This window comes from Pteropus medius, unplaced genomic scaffold (genome assembly GCF_902729225.1).
Source record: "Pteropus medius unplaced genomic scaffold, Ma_sr-lr_union100, whole genome shotgun sequence".
Lineage (NCBI taxonomy): Eukaryota > Metazoa > Chordata > Mammalia > Chiroptera > Pteropodidae > Pteropus > Pteropus medius.
Window position 1 is genome coordinate 1,283,769 of NW_024355008.1, and position 17,464 is coordinate 1,301,232.

Consider the following 17,464-nt stretch of genomic DNA (forward strand, 5'->3'; position numbering starts at 1 on the left):
CCCTTGTTTATATACATCATTGTACTCCTATGTCTATGAACTCTTAGTCTTCCAAAGTTTACCCTTCTGAAGAACATTGATACAAATAAGCAGGTTGTACCATTAGACTTTCATAACCATCTCTTTGCCAGGAACTCAAACTTGATGATAGAGCACAAGGCTCACATACTTGCCTGTCTTTTTGAAGTTTTCACTTATTTCATGGACATGTAATGTAAATGAGACCCAACTACTGAATTATTCTCAAGTCTGCTTTTCCTCCAAACTTTCTTATCTCAGTAAATTAAATCGCCAGCTATTCAGTTTCACAAACAGGCAGGCCTAGGAATATCTAATTTATTCATTTGTTTCCTTCACTCCTTACATTTGATCTATCAAGTCTTGTCTCTACCCCAAAACATATCCTAAAACTTCCACACCCCCCGCCCCCCACAATTTTTCTTCTTTGTTAACTCCATCAGAGCACATGCTGTCATCCTCTGTTTCCTTATCCATGGCAGTAAGCTTCTAATAGGGTGCCCAGTTTCCGTCTTGTCCCCCTCTGGACTGCTCTTCAATAAGTAGCCAGAGTGATCCTTTTAGAATAGAAATTGGACTCACAGGCCTGCTTAAACTCTCCAGTAGCTTCCCCCTGACACACAGAATAAAATCCAGGTTACTTGCCATGGCTAGTTATCTGTCAAACCTACTACTTACTCCTCTCTGGTTTACACTGTCCTAGCCACATTTGCTTTAATTCTGTCTCTCAACAAGCCAAGCTCATTCCTTTTAGCCTTTTGCAATAGCTGTTTCTTTTCCTTTCTGAGCTCTCCTTCTGAATTTCAAATGACTAGCCTTTTCTTAACATTAATACTTCAATTCAAACATCACCAATAGAGAAGCACCTCCTGGTCTGCTAGTTGAGTGTAGTCATCCAGTTGTTCTTTTACATTATCTCATTATGGTAATTCTCAGCAGAGCACTTATCACCAATTGTTTTTTCCTTGTGAAATTGTTATGGTCTCCTCACACTAGAATGTAAGCTCCACGTGACCAGGGATTTGTTTATCTTGTTCTTTGCTGTATCCTCGGGACCCAGAGTAGTATCTGGCTACATAGAAGGCACTCATTAAGTATTCGTTCATTAGGTAACTAATTGTTAATATTTCATAGCCACATCTTAGAGACTTCAGTATAGAATTTCCACATCTAAAGAAAATGGGTCCACTGGAAGAGTTGTTAAAATTCTGCATAGGCTTTTAACAGATTTGGCAGATGCTGCTTTTCTCTTTCAAAAATACAGTAGAAATCCTTGTACAACTGTGTCTACTAACATTTTATTGTAACTATATTTGGATTTAGTTTTATCAATTATGTTTTGAAAGGGGACTTCAGACTTTTGCTTTGTAAATGAGCTGATAATTCCTACAGGTGACAGCTCTTGTCATGTAGAATCAATGTGATTGACATTTTGTTAGGAATTGCTGAAATGAGCATTGCACTTTTTTGGGGAATATCATTTTATAGTATCTCCTTCGAATCATATTGGTTTATCTATACTGAATTCCTTCTGGAAATGACGAAGTAAGGGAACACCTTGGATTTTTTTCTTTAAACCTGAATAACTCAGGTTTTTGTGTTCTTTTTCCCTTTCTCACACCAAAGTTAGGCCTTTACAGTACTGATTTTGCCTATAGGCAGCTGTGCATAGTAGATGTTATAAAGCATTTCCTCTACATAAAACTCAGACCTGGAATATTTACAGTAGATGTTGATAACACGCAACAAAGCATCAACTTTAGGGCATGTCATTTTCGAAATCATTTATTGAGCTCTTGTCCTTGGCCCTATTTTAGACATTGTAATGAAATTAAAGGGAAAAACTGCTTACATTATGGGATTTATACACTGATGTGGGTCAATCAAAATGCAAATAATATTATTGTAAGGCACATGTTCAGGGGCAGGCATAAAACAAGCAGGATAAAATTTTAAAGGTGAGAGGAAGGAAAATGGAGAGACAGTGAGCACTACGTTATTAGTCATCGTTCTGTAACATACGGACCCACGGATAACCTTCATAGGTTGTTTTTATTTTACTGTATACAATTTCCATGATTCTTGCAAATGATTAAACAAGCGGCTCGACAACAGTTATGAAAGTTTAAGGTACAAATTCACACATCTTTCTCCAAATCACATGTACAGTAGTTCTGTAATTTTTCTAAATGTCCATGAACCTCTTGAAAAATATCAGGAATTTGGAAGGCCTGGAATTACATCCGTTTACCTCCTCAGATTCGACAGTAACATATTACATTATTTTGTGGCATAAATCCTTTGACTTGTTCTTACATGATGTTTTTTAATTGTAACACTCTAGTGCACTCATAGAATTATACATTTTATTAAATGTATCACAAGTAGCTTGAAATATAGTTTCCCCATTTTCATCAGATTTTATAGAATTCTTAATTAAGTTCTTAAATTACTAGTATTACTTTTAAAATTTAGTAGTTTAACTTTTTCTTAAGCTCTTGTTCCTGAGTTCCATGTCAGTCTACTTTGCATGAGACCAGAGGCCAGCAAACTTTTTGTAAAAGACCATATAGTATATATTTTAGGCTTTGCTGGCCAGATGGTTAGTTACTATTGCAACTATTTGACTCTGCCATTGTAGCAAAAAAGCAACCATAGACAATAAAGATGTAAAGAAACCAGTGTGGCTGTGTTCCAGTAAAACTATCTGTGGACAATGAAATTTGAATATCATGTGACTTTCACATCTCACAAAGTATTCTTCTTTTGAAGAACAGACAGTAGGCTCAATTTGGCCTGCAGGCCACAGTCTTTAGACCCCTGCCCCACATTCATAGTCCACCCCAAGTTGTATTCACGTGTCCCCAGAAGAAGGAATTTAAACATGCCCCAGAAAGAGTTGTGTTTTACATCAATTATTCTGTTACTTAGTCCATAATTATCAGTCATATATCAGATCAGTCACATTCCTGTTAAAATCAGATACAAGCACACCTCAGAGATATTGCTGGTTCTGTTGCAGACCATTGCAATAAAGCAAATATTGCAATAAAGTGAGTCGTAATCTTTTTGCCATTGGAGGGTCTTGCCTTTGATTTGTAAAAAAACACATCTGTGTAGCATAATAAAGTGAAATGCAATAAAACAAGGTATGCCTACCCTTTATTTCAAACAGGTACAAGGAGATTAGTTCTGAAATCACTAAAGCTAAATAAATGAAGAGCTGAGGAAAGACTCCAGCATACAAGTATCTGGTTATTAAAAATTTTGTTAAATATTGGATTTGTTTTCATTTATTTGAATTTTTTATCCGCTTTTTTAAAATTTAAATAAAGTCACCTTAGAATTTTTATGTTAGCTTTTTTATATTTATTATCCAGAGGGGCCACCTTTCTGCAGAAACGGGATTATGCTTAGGAGGCTGGATTCTTTATATTTTAGTTGTGTTTTAGGCCCAACACCATTTTATTGAACTCCAAACAAATAGTATTCCCAGTTCTTAGTTGTTTATGTATTTTCATTGTATTACATATTGCTTAAAATAAGTATGGTTTTTGTTGGTAATCCTTTTGTTAAAATAGGCTTTGTTAGTTTAAAGATTTTTCTTTTTGTGGAATTAGAACTATATTACTGTTTAAAGATGGGTTTCTGCTGCTTGCATTTACTTTTTTTTTTTTTTTTTGATACTTTGTATGAAATCTTGTTCCCTTTAGTTGCTTGCTCTTGAACTTGGCATGAAAATGTACTTTAGGAAATCCCCTGACATAGGAGGAAGCAATTTTGGAATCTCTAATGTAAAACATATTTTGTGCTCCTCTTCAAAGTAAAACATTTCCAGGGCATTTTGTTTTTCTGAGATTATTGTTGGTGCTTGTTTTTCCTGTTTTAAAATTCTTTTCAGTCTGTTTGGTTTTCACTATAGGATGTCTAGTGTTTTATCTATTAGTATAATTAACAGTGTCGAAGTCTCCAAGCATAACTGCTTTTCCTGACCTTGTCATACACCTTTGCCATCTCTTAGCACAGTTTCTCACTTATTCTTTACTGAATAGCCCTTCTCTTCTTCATTCACTCATCCTCTGTTCACTTAACATTACCTGCTTATGTCACAGTGCTAAGTTCCTTACTCAGTGTTTCTCATTCCCCTATCCACCTGTTAATGCCCCGCACTTCCCTCTGAACAGTCTTTCTTGTATTATTTTTGGTGTCGCAGCTTCATCACCTTTTGTAGTCTATTTCCTTCCACTATTCTCTTACTGCTTCCCTTTAACTTAGACTTTTCCACTTCAGACTTTTAATTCATCTGGCCTCTCCACCATTTCCCTCTGCCACTTGCCCGCTGGGACTGCTGCACATCATCCCTCTCTTTGGCTTGCGTAGCTCAGTGCTGTCCAGGCTTCCGATCCTATTCCTCCTCCTTGAAATTGGAGTGAGCCAGGGTGTTTGTACAGTGGCATCAATTCACCGAAGCAGGTTTGACTGGACAATTGTGGAGAATGGCAGTTCCTTCATTCCTGCTCTGCCAAAGCACTGTCGTTAGCCATGAGGATTTCTTCCAGGATCTTGCCTCCAGTTCTCAGTGTAGAGTCACAGAGAACATTGGATCTTGCTCTTCTTTTTTTTTTCTTTCTTCCAATTGAAGCTTTTTCTCACTTATCCTGAATTATAACTATCTCTGTGTCAAAAATGCCTGTCTTAAAACAACATTGTGTTACTCTGTCCACACTGAATTATCAGCACTTCTTTTTCGTGATTCAGTGAGAGAGTTTTCAGTGTCATGAAAAGAATTACTTTAGCTTACTGCCTTGTAGATGACTGGTTGAATTCAGCATTCTGTAATTGGACATACTCATGGGTTATCAAAACTGGAAGAGATCTGAAGAATTCTTCAGCTCTCCTGTTTTACATATGAAAAATTCAAAGCCTCAACTGATGAATGCCAGGCTCTGTCAAATGAGTGAAAAGTTAGTGTTGGAATTTGGGTCTCCTGATGCCAAGTTTTTGTTGAATCAACTGATTTTTCTATAGCATTGATTCAGGGAAGAGATGTTCTATGAAATGATAATTTTTCTTAACACCCAGGACGATGATTCATATCTCCCTAAAAGATCCCAATATTAGTGACCTTTGATTCTCAAATGCACTGATTGTTATAGAAAGCAGCAATACCAATCTAAAATGGTTTGCTTTACAAACCTAGCAATATGATTCCATGGTCTGGTGTATACAGTGGGAGAAACTTACTAGAAAAATGGGACAGAAGACTAAGTGCCAGAAGTCAGGTGTGTACATTATACCAGTGATTGTCAGGTAGGCCACACAAAGGATATATTCGGCTATTATTTATTTTTGTAGCTCCCTTCCTCCTTGTAACTAAAAATTACCACTTATTTTTTCTCCTGCTCATAAAGAAATCATAATTTTAGATCTTATATATGATTTTAATTGTCCTGCCATTTTTATGGAAATAATATGACTTTCTTGAAGCAGATTAGGAATTCTCACTAGCACATCTTAGCAAAATATGGAATGAAGGATTACTTCTGGGTTTACCAGAAAACTTTTGTACTGTTCTAGTGATTTCAGTCCTATCTCAAGGTAATGATAAATAATTTAATTTTGGGTTGGATTAAAACTGGGATGAGGAATTAGAAGGATTTGGGGGGTTTGTCGGGGCCTGTGATTGTGTGTGTATGCATTTACATATATGTAGGTCAAATAATTGTTAATGTACTACTCTTTCAGTATGCTATTCACCAGGTCCAGCAACATATGAATAAACCATCTGTCAGTTTGCTGTTTCACCCTTTCCTGGAGAGGTGATTCTTTCTCTTTGGCCTTCCATAGTGGTAATTTCAGCTTTGCAGGTATTTCTGTAGGTGAATATATCCAGGCAGTGCATTGGCGTGACTTACCTTTTCCCTCCCATGTGGAGGAAAGTGTTGGAAGTGACAGTCCTTACGATGTGTAGCTTCTCATAGCCAGTGTGGTGAATAGGCTTGTCCATAGGCCCTGGGGAAGTTTTAAGGGAAAGCTTAGTCATGCTTGTGGATTTTGGTTTAGGGATCCGTGTTGGGATTCTTTGCTTGCATACGTCCTTGATCTTGAATTAAACAGAAGAACAAAAGGTAGTTAATGGCACAGTTTGTGGAGAAGCCGACATTGTTCAAGACATGGAATCAGCTTGGAGGGTTTGGCTTCTTTGAAATCACTATGTCGTGGGGACACATCACATTAAAGATTATCAAGTTGAACAAAATTTTTTCAGTAAAGCAGTTCTGCTAGCATATGTTGAACGTGTGCTATGTGCAAGGCCTTCAACAGTATATCTGGTACTAAATATAAAGATAAATAGTTATTTTTCTTGCTTTTTGGCAATCGCAGATGGGAGATATGTAAGAGTACTGTCCCAAATTAATCTCAAAGGGTCATAGATTGCCAGAGAAATGTTAATTTCAATTGAAAAGTCTAAGAGAGCTTCATAAAGAAAGTAGCATGATTTGACCTCGGCCTCCAAAGACTTTTTGGGTTTTTAACAGCAGGAATGGAAGGGTATTCCAGAGTAAGGAAATACTTTTGACAGTAGGATGAGAGAATATTTTTGGCAATGTCCCTGAGGCGGGAAATTGGACAGTTGAGAAATGAAGTAACTTCAACTTAGGTTGTATTTGAAAGGTGGGATGGGAATGTAGACTCGAGCCAAAGAGAGAAACTTACCAATTCTATAGACACTTTGTAAGTGGTGGGTGGGGGTGGGGGGGTAGTAAGGATATTGATTGGGGGAAGATGTATTATAGAGGTAAAATTATATTAATATTTGTTCACTGTTAACATATGAGGGGTGAGAGAGGACTCACAGATAGGTTAAATGATTTGGACTAGGAGCATGGGTTGTGGAATGTGAAGATCGAAGACTTGATTGAGTTCGTATTCACTTAGAAATATACTGATTTTATTTATTAAGGGAAAATACTCTTGGATAAGAATATTTATTGTTAAAGAGATTTAAAAAAAAGTCTCAGCTAACTAGCTCTTCTATTGTAGTCCACAATTGGTTATTATTAATCTCCCTCTTTGATTGCATCATCCTTTCCTTGCTATGAGCTCAAAAATATAAATCTTTTAAAAATGCACTGTAGTTTTCATCATAGATTTCTAATACTATTTTTATGGGAGCCCTTCTTATATTTTTTTTTTCATTCTATAGAATATATTTATATTTTTCATTCTATAGAAATTTGTTTTCACACTTTATTGTACTGATAAAGTACAATGAAGTCCCTGTATCTCTTTAAGTAAACATTCACTTATTTAAAATGCCCTCTAACTTTTATAGCAACCATATTTAGATTTTTATATAAACACTACACATAATTGGCCCAAAATATGAGTCTTTCAATTAAGGATAAACTATTTAGGTAATATGCTTTCTTTTGGTACATTTAGTCAATCTTTTCTGTGCCTAGATGCTAGAAGACTGGGCTTTAGTGTTCTTACTAACATTATTTTTTCTTACTTAATCCTAAATATAGCAAATCAGATGTTGATACTCTGATTCAGTCTCCTTCTTATCTAAATGGCATTTCTTCCTTTTAACCTGACCTCATGGTCTCAATGCCAAAATAGGCAGAGCTTATTTCTTTTTTTAATAATAAAACTCAGTGCCCAATAAGGGTTTGTCGAGAGGGACAGCCTCAGTGATGATTAAGAGAGTAGTTTAGTTGTATGTTTTGAGATCCCTAAAACTCACACCCACCCTGTAACTCATTCATTTTGTTGCTAGAAATTTTTTCTAGGAAATAATCAGAGATGCAGACAAGGCTATTTGTTTTAGCATTATTTATAACGATGAAAAATGGACACAGTTTAAGACTCCAACAATCAGGGTGGAGTAAATGAATTATACCGTATAATCACATGAAAATATTATGCTTTCTTTAATGATGCTGCTGAAGTTATACAAAAATGTTTATTCAGAAATGTTAAAAGTAGGTTTAAAAAGTATATACATGCTTTAACTATGTATATTTGAAGAGAAAATACTGGGAGAACTTACACCAGTGCCATCAGTGGTTAACTCTGGTTAGTGGAGTTATAGATTTTTATTTTTCTTATATTTCCTATATTTCTACATTTTCTATAATAAGTATACAATTAGAAAAGTCAACACTGAGTTATATTAAGGGATAAAAAAGGAAGAAAGCACTTCAGATATCAGAACATTCCTGCACACATCAACCATATTGTCCAAACCACCAGGGATGTACTAATTCAAGTCAGCTGATCTTGTGACCATAGCATTAATAATAGCCTTTCCAAATAGGTTTATGTGATGTCCTTTAATTTTGTCAGGATTTAGTTTGGGTCTACCTATTTAGTGAACAAAAAAATGTATGTTGGGATCCTATTTAAATTGTAGCTTCCTGGGTCTTACCCCTAGAAATTATAATTCATCTATGGATAGGACCAGTAATCCACATTTTTAATAAACTCTCAGGGTGATTCATCTGCTGCTGGTGGTCAGCCTGCCACACTTTGAGAAACTCTCATAGTTGTACCTTCTTTAAATGTAAGCTTTAAGTTTTCTTTTACCTGGACTCTGGCCTGCCTGGGTGTGGGAGGTTTAACACTGAGAGACCAGGGCTTCATGGCCCACTGTTTTCCTGGATGCTTATTAGAACCACCTGTGGGGCTTTTAAACCGCTGCAGATGCCCAGATCCCATGTCAGAACCTGCTGTCTCAGATTGACTAGGAGTGAGATATGGGCATGAGAAATTTTAATGAGCACCACAGGCTATTTAGAACTGAAATCTAGTAAACCAATTGGAGTGGAACACGGTTTTGCTCAGGCTTGTTTCTTTTAAGCTGTACTGATATGTGTTAATGAAGATAGTGTGGCCTGGGATGGTGGTCAGCTGCCCAAATGTTATTGGGCTCCCAATGTTTCTATACCATTGATGCTGCCAAGTTCATTTTGTATTTTCTTGATAACTCTGGTTTCACTACATAGCTTTTACCTCTAGATGGCAGCAAAGACTGGTTATTTTATTAGGATAACCCTAAATCTTAAAAAAAATAAATAAATAAAAGACCTATTTTTTTTTTTTTCTTGTCGAATTTTACACTTGGACATGTTTCAGTAAATGAGGTATGGACTTTTAAAATGTGTCATCTCTTGGATCATTTTTATAGAACATTATGTCAAATAGCTCCAAGAAAATTTTATCCAAATATGGAGTGCATCTTGAAAGAGGACTCCATGCATATGGCCCTTTTAAGACCACACAGTGAATGTTCTACTCAGAGTTGGAGACTTCTGGGTTTCATCAGAAAGCAGATGTCTTGGAGTAGATTAAGGAAGTTGGAAAGCTCATTCATAGAAGAAAAGATTTTAAAAAAATGTTTAACTCAGTTCAACATGGAGATTGAGATTTGGAATGGATTACAAATCTGAAGGATGCTGAATTCAATAAGGCAGAGGCATTGGTTCTGTGTGGGGAGCAGTAGAAAGAAAAGGAGTATGTTTGTGGAATGTATTCATTAAATTCTTAAAATGTTAGCTTATTTGGTTCATAGGTTCTGAAAAGAACCAAGCTATCTACAAGGCTTTCTCATTCCAGCAGGTCATTAGATGACAGTGAATTTTAGTGACCAGAGGAAGCATAGAGAGGTGAGGATGTTTTCAGTTTCATTTGAAGTCTTAGTTCTATAGCCCGATTTTTACTTGCTCCTTGTGCTCTTTCACATTATCATGGAGGGCAAACATCTGAAAATATACTTGAACAAAGTCGGCATTTATGGTAAAGTTATCAGATCCTAGTTAGACAGCTGGAGTCAGGATGTTTCCTTTTCTCTAAATGAAATTAGATGTGTAAATGCTTTGAACTTTTTGGAGATGTACTGGCAACATATTGTGTAAGAAAGCAGTGTTCCTTCAGTAGTGTTCCTGTCTCCAGGGACTGCGGGGCCCTCATTACAACTTTAGCTCTAGAGGTTGAAAGGCTCAAGACTCCTAAAGACCTTGAATCGTTTTGATTTGAGGTCACTGGAGTGATGCAGAGGAGGGGGCTGATTCAGGGCTGCCTGACTCCCTCAGGGACCCAGCTGTGGAATGTTTGGTCAAGGCTGGGTGTTATCAAAATGACAGTGTTTTGTATTTTTGTTTTTGTCTCTGTGTAATGGGAAAGTGCCTAAGTAATGATGATAGATATGGTGATGAAAAAGAAATGCTAAACTGGAGGAAAAATATCTTTGAAATATTATTGCCTTCTTTTGTATTGTTTAGTAAGTCACTGCTAATTTGTAAAAAAAAAAAAAAAGAAATAACAGATAATGAATCTGGCAGACAGCCCAGTTTCATATGCTGCTTGGCTTTTTTCTCTCAATTTTCTTAGAATTTTCTCATTATACAGTAAAAGTTTATCACTACAGATTTTATAGTTTTATATGGCAAGAGATCCTTCAGAAGGAAACTGCAATTTGATTAGCTCATTCCCATTAACCTCCTGTGAGAGAACATTTGGTTTTAAATATTGTTGCAGTGCTATAATTTATATTAAAGAGTTGTCTAGTTTCTGAGGTGAAGGTTAGAGGAAATTGATGCCCTTATTTTCTAATGTAACATGGTTTGTGATTGTTCCTAGTCACCTCCCAGTCTCTCCGTGGTAATTACACCATGGGCGGTGAGGGAAATCCAAAAATAAATGTTGAAATACAGTTTTGAAAAATCCTTAACCCCAGTTGCTTCCATTTTGTGCCCAGACACATAACATCACATGTAGAAATAGTATGTTAAAATAAAAGATACAGACCTTAAAATGTTGTCTTTCTTGTTTATCGCCTCCCCCTCACCTTTTTTTTTTTTTTTTTTTATCTGTAAGGTTTTTCATCTTAGCTTTTTTCTTTTTCTTTTTTTGGGGTTCTCATACTCCTCCCCCTTTCTTCTTTCTCATTTCTTCATTTGCACTCATTTAATTATTTTTAATCATTTGAAAGCTCATATTTTACAACAGCCTTGGCTTAGTGGCTAGGGTACTGACTGTGAAGCCAAATAGACTTGGGCCTCCACTCTGGTTCTGGCACCAACTAGCTGTGTGTCCTTGAATAAGCCAATTAGCCTGTACAGATCTGTTTCCTCATCTGTAGTCCATATAGGGGGATTAGAACACCTACTAGCAAGTTCTTGGGAGTAGAGATATTGTGTAGGAAAGTCCCTGGCACATCCAAAGTGCCAGACGAGTGTTAGTTTTACTAATGTCAGCATTATAATCATCTTTGTCTTTTTCTTTATATCTCTTCGTAATGACACCTATTTCTTGATCAAATCACAACTTATCTTTGATTATTTTACCTTTCTTGTTTTCCTGCTGTATCCCTTGTTCTCCCTTCTCTTTGATTAATTATTGGAGATATGTTACTATGGTGGGACTTAAGGCTGCTGAACAAGCAATGCCAATTCCTACGCTGTGTTTCTAACCACCTCAGGCCCAGAAAAGGACCCTTCACACATCCTTTCCCTCCTTATTCTATTTGGTTTGGTTATTGTCTTTCTTTTTTAGACTTCACCTGAAGACACATAATTTTCTATAGTCTTTTCATATCTTTTAATTGTTTGAAAACTGAAGTAGTTTTATCACCTCTGAAGTCATTTGTCCCTGACATTCTGTGATTCTAAGAAAAGAACAAATGCTAGTTTGCTCTGGCCACCAGGTGTGTTGTTAGCCATGTGAGCCTTTTTTTGTGTGCACCTACTATGAGCACTGTGTAAGCCCTGAATAATGTAGGACAGTGGTTCTGAAACTTTGTGTCCAAGAACGACTGGGGAGCTTGTTAAGATGCAGATTCCCTGCATTGGACTTAATTGGTCTTGGGATAGGGAAATCTGCAGAGTCCTAGATGATTCTGATAAAGGTGATTGCTGACTACATTTAGAGAAATACCGGTATAAGAGTTTCAAAAATAAATGATAGCTGATTCTTGCTCTAAAGAGATTACAGTATGTGAAGGGTAACAAATGATTATAACAAGAGGCAAAATGAAGTGCTGTAATAGAGATACAAAGAAAAGAGTTTGGGAAACTCAGAGGAAGATCATCAAAAATGAGGAAAGCTTTCCAGAGGAAGCAAGCGGCATTTGTGGGAGGAGTAGAATTTCAGTATGAGGAACAAAGAAAGAAGAGCATTCCGGCTTTAGGAAAAGCATAAGCAAAGGTACAGGGTAAGAAGGCCCAATGGTATTTGCGAGGATGGTCAATACTGTGTGCTGGTAAGGGTGCAGGGTATGTGCAGAGTTTCGAAAGGAGATGAGCTGAGAGATGGAGGCCTGGTTGAAGGCTTGGACTTTGGGCACTCGGTAATGTTAAGTGCTGTTTTGTGGGGTACTGCAGAATTGCCACAATCAGGACGGTGTGGTAGAAAGATTACTAATGACACTAGTGAAGGTTGGATTAGAGAGGTGAGGGGTTAAATGTAATAGATTAACCGTTTTACAGTATCATTTGTACTGAACACTGGACTTGGGCAGAAGTAGCACAAATAAAAGGGGGAGGGCAGAGACAGAGTGGCACTGCACTGCCTTGTGGGGTCATGCTTAGTTTGAAGTGTAGTTTGACCTTCCATGTGGAACTGTTTCATAGATGTTGAAAATTTAGAGACTCTTCGTAGAGAAACCGTCGATGCCATTTAAGTGACTGAGCCAGCCCAGGCAGAAAATGTTAATTCTTCCTCACCTATCACTCTTATCACCGTGGGTACGTCTACATTACTTTCCCAGAGCCTGAGGATTGAGTTTTGTTGGGCCCTATCCCATGCCTCCATCCCTTACACTAGGCCGCTGATCTTACTAATTGATAAGGATAATTAGTTCTGAGAGCAGCCCCCTAAGGAGGCATTTCTTTCCAGTACTTGAACAATGCACAGTGAACCATTATCCAAGCACTGATTGGTTAGCTGAGAGAGAGGAAATCCTGGCCCCTTGGCCATTGTGTCTGGTCTGAGCAGACAGATTACACAGACTTGTGCTCTGTGGGGGGGTTTGCCACTCCTTGGCCCCAGGGGTGTTCAGTAAGGACAGGATGGCCCCCTGAAAGCCATTTCCTTCCTCATTGGCAGTCTGAGAGAACCTGGAATAGGGCCATAGTTGATAGGTTGACCTAAAAAAATAGTAATAATTGTCCATTGTTCTCCCTAGTCCTCTCATTACTCTTTTTAGAAGCTAAAATCAGCAGTCTTGGCAGCCTGTATATTTTCCAAAATTTTTGTAACAAATATGTATTATTCTCATAATCAGAAAACAGTTTTATATAAAAAATATTTTGCTGCTTTTATATTTTGTCACTGTGAGAGAAGCCATCCTTCTCAGTATGATCTCCACCCACTGACCCTGTCCTTGGTGCCCTAAAGGGACTGTCAGGTATTTAAATGTTTCTTGTATTACCTACCGTACCCTTTGGGAATCTGTTGCAGTTTTTAGTTAACTCCTCTTTCAATAAAATTACTTTTCTGAGTCCTCAAAACTGTAATCAATGAATTCAGGCAAGAACACCATTAGAAGGCAAAGAACAGAAAAGGAGTAGCTCAGTTTTTTTTAAGAAAGGAAAAAACCCAACCAACTTGCTAATAGCGAAGGATAGTAATTAATTCTTGAGGAATTTGAGTTGTTTGAAGAGTGGCTGCATCGAAGCAGGCTCTTATATATATGCATTTAATTGTTATGAGAGAGCCATTGGAGACCAACCAGCTTGAAGAGTTTAGTATAAAATGGCCATTTTATTTGGGATGTGTCTGTGGTTTACAGTTATTGTAATCTTGAATTGGAAGCAGAATTTGGAGACTGAGAAGGTTGAACCCTTCCTCCCTGAGCTGGGAAAATACAATGTCCTTTTTATATTATAAGTGATTTTAGGACTATCAGTCATATATATAATTATGTTGCTTGAGAAATGGAAACCCTAAATTAGGGTATACCATCTAGGAAAATGTTCTAGGCTTCTACAGAGGTAGAAGTCCCAGCACCTCTGGGCTAAGTTGGTGGTGCTTATCTTTATAGTGACTAGACCTTGGTGCCTTGATTGCCTTTTCTGGAGGTCTTGGGTCCATATTAGGACTGTAAGGTGGCCGCCTACTTATAAGCTTTGATAGGCATGGTTGTGATGCTCCTTCTATGGATCATCTTCAGTCATTTCTGCTGCTTTTCTCTCCAGCCAACTCTGAGGCCCGTCAGGTGTCTCCTGATCTGCACATGTTGACAGCCTGTCCAAAATCATTCTTCATACTTGACACTTTTGCCTTTGCTTATAGAATCTTTCTTTTTAGAAAAGAGTGGACTTGGGTTGCACCTCTAGTGCTGAGTATAGAGTCTGCTGCTTACGAGGACTTGTGCTTGTCCTTGGTCATGCTTTTCTCCCATCTCTCTCATCAGCACCATTCCTAGGTCAGTCCTCCCCATGCCTGCCCATTCATGTGCAGCTTGACCTCTCACATTCATTGTCTCTTGTTACCCTAACAGTGGCCTCGGGGAGTTGGGAAGAATTGGAAGGGAAGGCAGATCACTCTTGGCTGTGGTAATCATGGAAGTTTTCAAAAGAGGTGAGGCTTGAAGTAGACCTTTCGGTATGGGTGACTTGATGAGAGAAGAGAATTCTACCCATGTAGAGCAGTAGGGAGGAAACCCTGTGTATATTTAGGGGCATTCTGAGTGTTCTGGCCAAAGTAACAGACTTGTGAAGCAGAGTACAGTGATGTAATATTAGGCAACCTGTCTGCCTGCATAAGTAGTGGACAGGAGTAAGTGCAGTTTATTATGTTCCCTCCTTGCACTGAGGCAGCTTTTCAGTATGTTGCCATGGAAAGAGAATGGGACAATGGTGTCCGACCTGTGTTCATATCTCATTTCTGTTCCATACTACCAGAATGGCCTGGAACAATTTTCCTTCCCTTTGAGAATTTTTTTTTATGTTTCAAATTATGATAATACCCACTTTAGAGGAATTGTTGTGAAATGAAAGAACGTTGTATAAAAGATTAGTTTTCTCCCCTTTGTTATGTCGTCTCACTACCCAGAAGCCTTCTCTGAGGACACAGAACGCTGTGCCCATCAAGCCTTACCCCTCCCCAAGCATCTCACCTTCAGCCACACTTTGTTCCTTTGTTCCTTCAACGTTGATTGTCCACCCTCCTGCCTTGCCCTCACACTTCTGCTCTTGTGTTCACTTCCCTGGGACACCTTTTGTCCTCTCTCCCAATCTTCACCCCCTATCCTCTGCTCAAATACTCATTTCTGAAATCTAACCCCCAAACCGTGCCCCAGAGCAACCTTCTCCAAATTCCTATAGTACTTACTATCTCTGTGTTGTGCTCCGAGTTACCTTGTAAGGTTGTCCTCAACTTCTGTCTTAGATTTTAAATCTTATCCCTGCAAAGCTGCCTAACATAGCAGTGGGTACATCATAAAAAATGTCAGTTCGTTCTTGTAGTTGTCTTGTTGAGGAACGAAGAAAACTTGTATCTTAACAGAAGACATTTGAGCCTGTGGTGGTTGAAACTCCTCAAAGAGGACTCTTTAGAAAGGTTTAAACAGTAAAGGGAGTTATTAAGTTCTTGGGAATCCTACTGAAACCCATTTTTTCTCACTTTTACGTCAAAGGTAGTTGGTTGTCAAGACTTCTCTTTATTTCTCCCAAAGGCATGTTAGAATGGAAAGCTCGTCTGAAAACTCTGGTTTATAATGTGGTATCTTTGAAAGAAACAAAAGGTACAAGATATTAATACAAATATAAATGCTCAAATACATGCTCTGTGCCAATCTGTCAGGTGAATGGAAACTATCCTTATGGAACTAAACTCTTCAGTGCAGCTTTTTAAAGTTGCTTTGAGGCTTATGCTTTGTCAGATTCAACATTCTCATCTCTACATACCAGATACAAGGAAATTTAGTTTGCCACTTGATTAAATGTCATCATTCTTGTTTCTTGTTTCCTTTTCCTTTCCTTGCCCAGATTAATAAGCTCTTCAAGGATAGTGAATCTTTTGTCTCTATAATACCTGCCCCATTGTTAAGTAGGAGGCAGGCAATTCAGTATGTCATGATTAGTGAATTGATCAAGTATGTCCCTATGATGCTCTGAAGAGAAGATACTACATGGTAAGACACTATTTATGTCACTGAGACACATAAGTGGTATGCCAATTAGTAAACCCGCTCTACCTTTCCAGAGGCCTAAGGAATGAATGAATGGCAGAGTGAGGCAGCCTGCGTAGGTCTCTAGGATTTATATATATTGTTAGTTATCCAAAGATGACTGGCCTTTAAAAACCAAAGCTCTGAGGCAAGAAAAAAAAAGAGCCATCTTCAGTAACCTTAAAAAAATATTCAGGACCATTTGGTTATGGGAGGAAAGGAACTCACTAAATAAACTAATTTCAGGCTTTCAAAAAACTGTCTCAAATAATCAGATAAATATTATTTCTCTTGACCAATAATTTTGTGAAAAAATAAGTGAAATTTTAAAATGAGGCTACAACGAAAGAGGATTATCACTAGGATAGCTGACTGCAGTGCCAGAGTACAGAGTACCTTTTCATGGTGCTATTCTAAGTGTAAAATCTGGTGTCCTGATGGAATGTTGACAGATTTGTATATGCTGCTGTATGAACAGTGTTAATTCATTATCAAATTATGAAGTACTTAGAAGTGTTGGCCAGTTAACTTGCTGGACTCCCTAAGGATTCTTTATCCTACAGCATTGCCTTTGGGGGATGCTGCTGTGATATATTTGACTGCACGAAAGCTTTACTCTTCTTGAGTGAGCTTGAGTATTAAAAGGGTCCATCAGTTGGAAAAGAAAGGACTTGGAGTTTAATCTAAATGAAAATGAATTTTAAGGGGGCTTATGGTTTGGAGACTTTAATGAACCACTTATCTTCCTTGCTTTTTCTTGATTTGCTTCACTGTGGGCTGAGGTGAATGGAGTCCTTTGTTTTGGTTCATCCAAACTGCTTTCTTTAATGTGTGTTCTGGACCATTCCCAAGAAAGCTGTAGGCTTATGTTGAGGGCCTGGGATCTGAGAAAGAAATGGAGTTTGGAGGTGTCAGACAGCCTGCTGTGGCTCAGCTACAGATTCAGGCATCTATGCTTTGCTACAATAATAGAACTGAGAACCTTCCCGCCCAATAAAATGGTAGTTTTTATTGAGCGTTCCTTTCGAATAAAAAAGAAAACTTGGGGAACAAGCCTTCTGTTTGTCATGCCAACCACTAGAGGGCGGAATAGTCACACTTCCTGGGAAAGATATAATTGTTTCTGATAGAGGAGACTAGTCAGAACCCATTTACTAACTTTAATAGGATTTTGTAAAACAATGGAGTTCCTACTTTAAGGTGCATACTAATCAGCAGAGGAGCTTGTTAAAAATACAGCTTCCTGGGCCCTGCCCTCAGATTCTGATA

At 37.8% G+C, this 17,464-nt stretch overlaps 2 protein-coding genes across 5 annotated transcripts in view; one reads left to right on the forward strand and one right to left on the reverse strand.

Annotated features, from left to right (window-relative positions):
- The window catches only part of CMSS1 (cms1 ribosomal small subunit homolog), a 334,196-nt gene that overhangs the window by 4,243 nt on the left and 312,489 nt on the right, over positions 1-17,464 (forward strand). The gene's annotated exons all lie outside the window — the stretch shown is intronic.
- Positions 3,684-17,464, reverse strand: part of FILIP1L (filamin A interacting protein 1 like) — a 45,377-nt gene continuing 31,596 nt past the window's right edge. Inside the window, exon 3 of one of the 3 annotated variants that reach the window (XM_039856944.1) lies at positions 3,684-6,121. In XM_039856944.1, coding sequence (XP_039712878.1) covers positions 5,930-6,121 — 192 coding nt within the window. In that variant the 3' untranslated portion in view covers positions 3,684-5,929. Of the gene's footprint in view, positions 6,122-14,430; positions 15,752-15,800; positions 17,080-17,464 lie in introns of those variants that run through there. The other 2 variants (XM_039856942.1, XM_039856943.1) reach the window with 2 other exon arrangements.